The sequence below is a fragment of the Apium graveolens genome, chromosome 11 (genome assembly GCF_009905375.1).
Source record: "Apium graveolens cultivar Ventura chromosome 11, ASM990537v1, whole genome shotgun sequence".
Classification (NCBI taxonomy): Eukaryota; Viridiplantae; Streptophyta; class Magnoliopsida; order Apiales; family Apiaceae; genus Apium; species Apium graveolens.
The window spans coordinates 177,006,983-177,017,407 of record NC_133657.1 but is presented as its reverse complement, the minus strand read 5'-3'; the positions used below and the strand labels follow the sequence as shown (position 1 = coordinate 177,017,407).

Below are 10,425 nucleotides of genomic sequence, written 5' to 3'. Positions count from 1 at the left end.
GGTCCTCCCTAAATCACCCCACACAACTACCCTACACCCTCCCACACCCAATTTCAGCTTTTCCCCTCCGTTTTTAATTTGATTTTTCCCGTCAAATCGTAAGTTTTCTTTTAAAATATGATTTCACTGTATTTTTTTACATCTAACAACGATCGATTTGCATACCATATGTATTATATTTCGAGTTAATTTTTTTAAAAAAATTATTTAGTTTCTAGTTTCTATTCTAAATTAGTTTCTATTGGAGTAGCCCCATATATATATATATAAGAATATAAGTTGGGTTATAATTAATCGAAAGGTTAGTAAAGTTAGACGTTCAGAGAAACGTCGAATGTTTATAAGGTCCCTAACTAGGGTTTATTGTTGTATAGTAGATTTAGAAAGCGAGGACATTCGAATTAGGAAAGGAAAGGAAGTCCTAGGTGGCAGTAATCCGATCTCTGTGAAATAGGAAAGAATCTGAGGCAAGTAACTCTGCCCTTTGTTATAAATGTTGAATGATATAAAATGTTAAGGGAAATTGTTATGATATGAAATGATAAAGAAAGTTGATCATTGATATTGTTATCCAAATATACCTTTGAATAGCCTGTTTCTTTTGATTACCTATACATCCTATACTTTTAATATTTCATTCAAACTGCTAAATACCCATAACTATCTAGATCTTTATATTAATAATACCTATGCTTGCTTACACCCTGCGCCGGTAATAGCCTTTGCTTTACACATACTTTTAATACCTTTGCTTTACTTGAACATATTTTAGCTGATGTTTCTTCCTTATACCTTCATTTACCGCACTTGAATTCCTGAAATGAAACTAAGAATAATTTTTGAATTGAAAGAGTCTAAATAATTTCAAAGGGTTGGTAAATGATTAAAAATGAATTAAGTTTTAGAAATACAATGACTTTTCCAATATAAAGATTTCGTTGGATTCCTAAAGTTTGGATATGTGCTTAAGAAGCTAGTAGGGCTAGTTCAGCTAAGTAAGAGGCTAACGGGGTTAGTCCAATATTAAAGGCTAATATAGTACCTTAGGTACCTTATGCCCGGAATGGAAGTCCGCACGGACTGATCGCCGGTTTTATATTTAAAAGATGGATAATCCAAGGGAAAACTATTTATTTTATAGTAATGAACGATTAAGATTTTAATCGTGCCTTAAGCACTAATCCTATTGTTATGTAACCAGTCGCACTAAAACCTTAAGGTGGTAGAGGAAAACATGAACATGATCTTATACTCTTTAACACTCCCCCTCAATTTTACGATACTTTTCGCTATGATTGACAACGACATATACAACCAACACCAATATCAATACTAACAATAAATCTTTAAATTAAATAAATGGGGGTGGGAGGACTCGAACCCGGGTACCTCCCTAAACCGAGTTCTGATACCATGTTAAGTAACCAGTCGCACTAAAACCTTAAGGTGGTAGAGGAAGGCCCGAACATGATCTTATACTCTTTAACACCTATGAACATTATGATTTGATTTTCAAAAGTGATCCTGAGACTTTCCAGATTTTGATAGAAACCTTCTTATAAAAGATTTGCTCAATCCAATGACTTTATACTCCCAAACCATAATCTTGAGCCTTTAAACCCTTAATCAGAGATCTAATTTACTACCATTGGGTTACTTCCAGATGATTGATATTTTGAATTGTTCTTATAATTACTTGCTGAGCTTGTAGCTTATATTGTTTTATGTTGATCTAACTTTGGCAGTTAAGCAAGAAGATGGCCAGACTGGCCAGACTTATGCACACGGCTCGTAAGAGTGTCTATAACGGTCCCTTTCGTACCGTTAGATTCAAGTGCCAGACCAGGTAACTTTCGAATGTGAGGAATCGTTGGATGTTTTTGGGAATGTATGTGACGCCCTCAATCTCGGGGTTAGGAAATGAGGACTCACACCTCTAATCTAATAATTAAATATGCATAAACCCCGATTAACTACTAATAGGATCAACATGATAAAGTATGAGACAAGATTACAACTACCAATCACAAAATATAACTTACAAACCCAAAATACTATTAAATAAACAATATCGATTCCGGCTGGGAACCGACAGATAACCCATTGTATCTTTATACACTTCTTTCTAGGCGCGAGTTCACTCATAACAACTACTACCTGCTCTGGCAACCGGAAACCCTCAACACGGTAGGGACCACCAGGTACGCTCTTACGAGCAGTGCGCCTAAGCCTGACCATCTTCTTGCTTAACTGCCATGGTTAGATTAAGACAAAACAAATGAGTATAAAACTCAGCAAGTAACTATATAGCAGTTCTACAATATCAAATCACAATATACTTTGAACAAACTAGGGCATTCTACTTTAATTAATCTAGGTGACAGATTTCCATTTTTTTTCTTTGGGATAAGGAAAGGTATCTGAAGAATAGTTGGGCTTTCAAGAAACAAGGCTTGAAATAGGACGAAAGCCGATATTCATCACAAATCATTATAGGATCAAAATAGATCTTTCGATAGAGGAAAGCAACAGTATTTCAAGATATAGAATCAATCATATGATCAACAATTTCAAGAATCAGGGTTCTCGAGCCTTAAGCTCCATAATGACATAATCAACTCTTTTCAAAGCAATATAAACCATTTTCATTTCCAAAAATCAATTTACTGAATAAAAGTTTCAGTTCCCTTTTAAATACTCACTTATAACCCTTGATTGGATCACTTTATCTTTCCATTTCATTATATACGGGTGATCAGCCCGTATCGACCTCCATTCCGGTCTTTAAGGTACCAATCGGCATAATTTCAGCCTTAAATTGGACTAGTCCTACTAGCCTCTTACCATGACTGGACTAGTCCCACTAGCCTCTTACGTCTCTATCCAATCCATCAGGAATTCATTTGGAAAACCTTGAGTTTGGAAAAACAAATAGGTTTTCTAAAATTCATTTTATCATTACCAAGCATTTGAAATCATTCAGACTCTTTCAAGTCGAAACTCATTCTTAATTCAGATTTTAAAGAAACAAAGTTCAGGGAGTGAATCGAAGATACGCAAGGAACAATTCACAAGAATTCTGTATCAAGGACGACAAGGCACTAAATAAGAAAGATCAGCATTGACTTAGGGATCAATAGGGTGATCAAGAGAATCAGGGTATCATTAAACAGAGTTAACCAAGATAATCAATAGGTTCAATATGATTCATGGCATTATAGGTAACTTGAACAGAAAGGTCAGGTTATCAATGAGTGAAATCAATAGGCTTATCAATAACAGGATATCAAGAACAGGGATTCTTTAAATCAATAACAGGGTTTCACAAAACAAGGGTTTCATGCTTAAACAGTTCAATACTCTACATGGTATGAACAACATTTCCTTTATAAACATTTACACAAGTAATCAGAGTTACTTGCCTGAATTTGCTTTCCTGAGGGTTGAACTACTGCCACCTAGTAAATCCTTTCCTTTCCTAGCCTGAATGCCCTCACGCTCCGAATCTACAATAAAACCAAAATCCTAATTAGATTCCCAACTCTCGTTCCCGGAACGATCCCACTATACGGTAACTCGATTATATCCTTGACTCGAGCATACGAATATAGCTTATACATATAAGCACATAGCACTTAGCACATAACATAATCCTTATATACTTAGCAATCAAAGCGTACTCGTTTGACCTTGGCTATGTCTCAATTCACATTAACACGACTCTCTTTTACGAGTACAAGACCTATTTACAACCAAACATTTACGTATATACTATCACTTATATCAATCAACTTAATTTCCTTTTCTTTTGCTCCTTAATTCGAACCATACATACAAAACACATCCACATATATTCATTTTCAACCTCATATAAGCAAGCACAACTAATGCAATTCACAAGGATCATTTAGCACTTAAATTTCATCCCTTTTTAACCAAAAATCCGAATCTTACTTTTATTAATATCGAAATCAACACTCCCGTTTAATTACCAAAATTCGAACATATCACTTCTTAATCTTTATCATGCAATCAAAATCTCACTTAGCAATTCAATCCACTTAATTTCACCTTTTTATTCCTAAGAATCCATTCGGGTTTTTCCATAAATCAACATACAAGAATGGATTTTAACATGCAAGGCAATACATCACATTTCCCACTTATTTTAGTTCTTAACTAGATCATTCCATTCACTTAAACACCAAATCATGTAACACCTAACTCATTCAACCAATATGCATTTGCTCAATCAATAATTAACCCCTTTTTATCTTGTTTTCATTCGGCAAGAACATAATTTTCAACTCAAGGACTAATCAATAACATGCACTAATTGATCTTCTTTAAAACTATCATGCAATCACCTTTAAGCCACATAAACCTAGTGTTCAACAAGATTAACCCACAAAACCCGAAGTCCTCTTCTTTATTAGCAAAAGCCGAAGCAAAAACTCACATGCAAATCCTCAATTTTTTATTTTCTAAGCAATAATCATATGCACACATTCATTTTCTTCCTAACACAATCAATGGAATCTTTTAATCAAGCACACACTTGAATTTCATCAAAGAAACAAAACCCTTTTCTAAATTTTCAAGAAATCATAACATGCAACACTAAGATCCAACGATCACATCATGGAAAATCCACCGGCTCTCCTTTGGATCATGGTCGGTGGTGGTCGAACTTGAGAGAGTCCATAACGGATCTCTTCTCGAGTTTATGACCTCCAATCACGCTTAAATTCACTCTCTTAGTTATGCATCAAGAAATTGTTTTTCTTAAACACAACCATAGTGATTACTTCAACAAAACCTTTATAATCACTTACATGCAAGTAGGAATCGAAGTATATACCAAGAATAACAACTAATGGAAGCAATATCTCGGTGTTTGAGTGTGTTTTAATGGTTGCATGCGAGTGAGAGAGGTGAGAGAGCCGAGAGGGAGTGAGAGAGAGAGAGTGTGTTCGAGAGAGAGAGGAGAGAAAAAAAAATAAGAGAGAAAAGAGTGAGTGCACGGAAAAGAAGAAGAAAATGGGGGAGGAAGGAGTATTTTATACTCCACCAAGATTAAGGGCAAAATAGTAATTCAATAATTCCTTTTTGACTGGCACTTTCTTTCTCTTTTTACTCAAATGCAATGAAATTCAAAATAAAAATATTTCTCTCTCGGAAAGATGAAATTGTTCTTGAATAAAAATCTTTAACACGTAGGTTTCGAAATTAGCTTTCCAACCATTACTCATAATGAATTTTTGAGCGAACGGTTGATTTTATATGAATTTCGCAAACTTGCTTTAATAAATACATTTTCCACATAAAATCAATTTAAAAATGCAAAGATCAACAATCAAGTTCACTTATTATTTTTAAAAAGTCTCTAGGATCTTTACGAAGATAACAGAACAAATCTCATGTTTTTATCCTTCTCGGATGATTTTATAAAAATGCGCGAAGGTTAATTAAACCTTTACTTAAATCACGTAATTCCTTTAAAATTTACAAAATTGACACAGAACACATAGTCATGCACACAGTCAAGCTATCACACACATATAGTCACATAACGACTCAGGTCTGATCATAGAATCTATCCTTCTTTAATCCTTATCCTCTTTTACGCGTACCGGGTCACGTTCAGCCTGACGGCCCGACGCTCAGCGTTTCGATTACGCTTCTCATTATCTTTGCCAATCAACACGTCTCTTAAGACGCGAAATGCTTTATTCATTCACTTCATATATAATTCACATTTTATATTATTTAATTCCATATTAGGACGGGTTCCGTTCTACTTGACGGCCCGACACCAAGCTTAACTTCTAAGCTGACTCTTTAAATTGGAACGTTTTTATCCACGATCCTTAACTCTAGTATATAGATAAAACAAATAATCATCACTTAATCACATAATTATAATCTCATCACATAACACATAGTGAGATAACACATACTTTATTTTCTTAATTACGACGCAAAATTCTCGGTCGTTACAATGTAACCTTTGAGTACAGATACAACTTGGTTATCTGGAAATTCTAAATCGAAATTGTAATTTCTAATATTTTGAAAATGATTGTAATAGTAATTATTATTATGGTTAATAGCTGTAATCTAGTCTCATCCTTTATCCTGTATCGGTCCTTATAATTTTTCGGGGTTTATTATATTGCTGTTATTGCATAGTTTATTTATTATAAGGGTGTCGTGTGTTCTTATTTCTAATCCCGAATTTGAGGACGTCACATGAACAATATATTATTTCACGTTAGAATTTTAATAACTAAACTAAATTTTATTCATCAATTTTTAATTTAAATTTATTATATATCTCATACTCCGGGTCATATTTGTTTCAGATAATTTATTTTTCAGTTTTGATCAGTTTCAATTTATAATTACATTTATTATTTTGAAATATTTTCGGTTATGTTTTTGCTTATGGTAATTTTCAGATTAGTTTAAATTAATTTTCACGTACTTATTAAATTATATGATTTAGATATTAAATATGTTATCAATTTCATATATTTTGGTTTGATTTTCACATAACGGTTTTGGATTTGAATGACCTATTTTGGCAGATTCTGTGACCTAGGTGATTGATGATAATATTTGTATAAATATTTTTAAGCGACATTTAGGATAACTTTTTTATAAATGATAAATTGTTAATTTTTTTTATCTCCATCTAATCTAAATAATTGTGGGGAAAAGGGAAAAGAAAAACAAATCTGAGACCGTGGACACGTGTTAAGACTCTTCATCAACCACTCTCTCGCTCTCTCTCTCTCTCTCTCGTCTCTCCCAATCTCTCTCGACAAAATACAGTAACCAAAACAACACATACAAGATTCGCATATCACTAACACACAAACACACACAAACATTAATACGCGCACGAGATTCAATGTCAAGCGCAACAATGGTGATTGCTTCAAGCTCCTGGTCACGAGCGTTGTTACAGATCTCTCCGTACACTTTCTCCGCCCTCGGTATCGCAATTGCTATCGGCGTATCCGTCTTAGGCGCCGCTTGGTAATTATGTTGTGTGTATAACTGTATATATGTATCTATTAGTTTGATTTACGTTGTAATGGTTTGATTTTGAATGTTATTGATGTTTGATAGGGGGATTTATATCACTGGAAGTAGTTTGATTGGTGCTGCGATTAAAGCGCCTCGTATTACTTCGAAGAATCTCATTAGGTTATATTCGAATCCTAGCTTCGCGTATTTGTGTTGCGTTGTTTTGGTTTTGATCTGATTTTACGGATGAGTGTTTGTTAGATTGAGTTGATTTATGTTATTGTTTGGTGATAAGGTGTAGTTGCGAATGTTTTATGCATTGTCCGGAATTTGTTTTTGAGTAGTGTATGTTGGTTTGGAGTGTTTATATTACTGTTAGAATAATGATTAGGATGCGTTTGGATTAAATTGCGATAAAAAAATTAAATATAGCTGGGCTTTCTGTTAGGATTGTTACTTGTTAATTTGAACAAAGAAGATTTAGTAGGAAATCATGTCTTGTTTGCGATTTTTCTTATCAAGCTAATTGATTTGTTGATGACCCAGATTCTATGAAGCTATCATGAGTATTATATGTGCAAACATCTTTTGTCATGGTGATATTGTGTGTCATCGCAGATTATACACCCTTACTTTAATGCAAATCCATGCCCTGGTGTGGTTTATATGACAGGTCTAAAACCTTAGTATAGTTCATATAAGCAAAACCATTATGGCATGACCAAACTTACTAATATTTGCTTAGAGAAAAAGTACAATATAAAGCTGTTGGATATAATTGCCTAGATTTGTTATCGGATCTTTGAATGACTTGAATGTTATGTTTGATATGACTTCTTATGCCTTAGAAAGAGTATGGAGAAGTAGATAACTTTCTGCCTAGACTTTATAGTTGGTAGTCACCTTTATTTGCCAAAAGTGACAAGGGCCAGTTCTTTCCTTGTAGAAGTTGGTGTTGTTAAAGGTTTGAGCTCCTGATTAATTGCCTTCGCGTTTCGGACCAAGGTTCACGATTTAAAAATGAGGTTTTTTTGAAAATGGCAAAAAAGAAAAACGGCTAATATGCGCTTATACAGAAATTGCACAAAAGCACCAAAAGTGCTCTTTCTCTTAAAAGGCAAAAAGTACCCCTAAAGTAAAAGCAAAACTTACAAAGAAAATACACAACACTGGTCGACTTCTTAGACAGCTGCTAAAGGTTAATCTAAGTGACATTATGATGCTATGTGTTGTTTTTTAACCAAAATATATCGGTATGAACTTGGTTTTTATTCTTGTAATGGTGGGTTGAGTGTAATAGCTTATGATCTTATGGTTGTATCAAAGCTGTAGATACCCCCCTCCCCTCTTCCCCTTCTTTTGACAAGAGAGTAAGATATTTTTTATAATTGCCAGTTCACATACTTGGATAATATTCACTTTATTGGTCTCGCTGTGCTATGAACATCATTATGGAAATTGTAGCAATGATGGTGTTTGTATGATTTCAGTGTAATCTTTTGTGAAGCTGTTGCTATATATGGTGTCATTGTGGCAATTATTTTACAAACGAAGTTGGAGAGTGTTCCAGCATCCCAGATATATGCACCGGAGTCTCTTCGAGCAGGATATGCAATCTTTGCCTCAGGAATCATTGTAGGCTTTGCAAATCTTGTCTGCGGGTATATATTTTTATCTTACACTAAGGTCTAAGAGAAATTAGTTGCAACTTACAACTTCTTTTTTGTCATGTTTTTTAAAAATATCTTAGCTTATGATGAAAACTACATGGTTTAGACTTTATTACCAAAAAATTACTTGATTTTTAGCTTATCTTCCTGTACTTAATAGATTAAAGAAAAATACTCGATTTCACCTTTTACGTTAGGTCTATCTGATTCTGTGATTTTCGTAATCTCTTGTATGTGTCCCTGCTTATTGAACTTACTTTTCTACATTGCATAAGGAGCTCATAAGTGTTAATCTTAAATTTTATAAATCTGCTTACAAATTACAAGGCTTTTTATGTATATAATTTTCAAACTGTATAGTTAAAAAGCAACAAGATAGTCAACAGCACCAGTGAGAATTTTTTTATCTAAAAGATTTTTATCTATTTAGTGGAAGGAAAGGAACTACTACCCTGCAGGGCCATACTTTCTACCATACCTCCTAAACAACTCTTCTGCGAGCAAATTATGTCAATAGGATAGTGAGTAGTTCTCTTAGTGGGGCTTTAACATAGCTCTATTAGGCCAATTCTCATACTTGTTCTAGATACGCAAATTGTTTTGTCAACCTTGATCGCCTCCAATACATGTCGAAAAATCTAAATCAGTCTAAATTTGGGAAGTCTGTAATTGTTTTTCTGAGCAAATAGGTTAAGTTAAAATTTTGCAATAAAGGTGGTGTTTGGTCCCAGGATATCTGGTTATGGGTTTCTGAATTTCATTCCCATGAATAGGTCTTTGGCTGGAAAATGCATTTGATTGGAACGGTTTATACACGTATGCTAACCTTGTATAATGTATACCTTAGTTGACCCATGGGATTGAGTTTCATCCTCACTCCCATTTCCTTTCATTCCTTTTGCTATCAGCAATCCAGCACCGCTAACAATGATATGATGTTGGGTACTTTGAATGTAATTGGTTGTGTGATCATTATATATCATCGTCTTTAATTAAGTTTTTGTCAACCTTCTGCTTGGCAGGTTATGTGTAGGAATTATTGGAAGCAGCTGCGCACTATCTGATGCCCAAAACTCATCACTTTTTGTGAAGATCCTTGTGATTGAAATCTTTGGTAGTGCACTGGGATTGTTTGGAGTGATTGTGGGAATTATCATGTCAGCTCAGGCATCTTGGCCAACCAAAGTTTGATATTCTACATCAGTCAATTTAAGACAGATATACCAATGGATGGAAGCATCCCTACGAAATGTGCTTTTCACAACTTTTCAGGTAAGTTGTGTAGTAAGGATTTCCAGTTTAAATGGAAATACTATTTGTACCTTTGTAAAGTGAGGGTGAAAAAGAATGATGAACCAAGAAACAGCATTTGCTAGATTTTGTAAAATGTTGGTCTTGCATTTAGTTTTTTAATAATAGCTCTTTTGAGTTGTATCAGCTGAATAAGATTGCGACAATTTACTTGTGAACTCATTTTTACTTGAGATTCTTTTGAGCACAACATCTTCCGTAGCTCGGATATTTTACATATAGTCTCTGCTATATAATTCTGGTCATCCGCATTTTGTTGAGAGCAAGTTGTCGCAGGCTTATTGAATTCTTAAGTAATGTCAGCCAATGTTTTTGTTCATTTTGGTTGAATAATTTTCAGTTATGTTTGATTCGTGTTATGTGGTTAATTGAGTTTACAAACTTCTATCAATAGAAATTAATTACCTGT

The 10,425-nt window shown here is 34.1% G+C and overlaps 1 protein-coding gene across 1 annotated transcript; it reads left to right on the top strand.

Annotated features, from left to right (window-relative positions):
- The first annotated feature begins 6,740 nt into the window (after positions 1-6,740).
- LOC141697840 (V-type proton ATPase subunit c''2-like) lies at positions 6,741-10,206 on the top strand. Its single transcript, XM_074502396.1, has 4 exons — positions 6,741-7,044; positions 7,138-7,215; positions 8,526-8,696; positions 9,728-10,206. Exons 1-4 carry the CDS (start codon positions 6,917-6,919, stop codon positions 9,894-9,896), a joined length of 546 nt encoding a protein of 181 aa, XP_074358497.1. The 5' UTR covers positions 6,741-6,916; the 3' UTR covers positions 9,897-10,206.
- Positions 10,207-10,425: the final 219 nt, after the last annotated feature.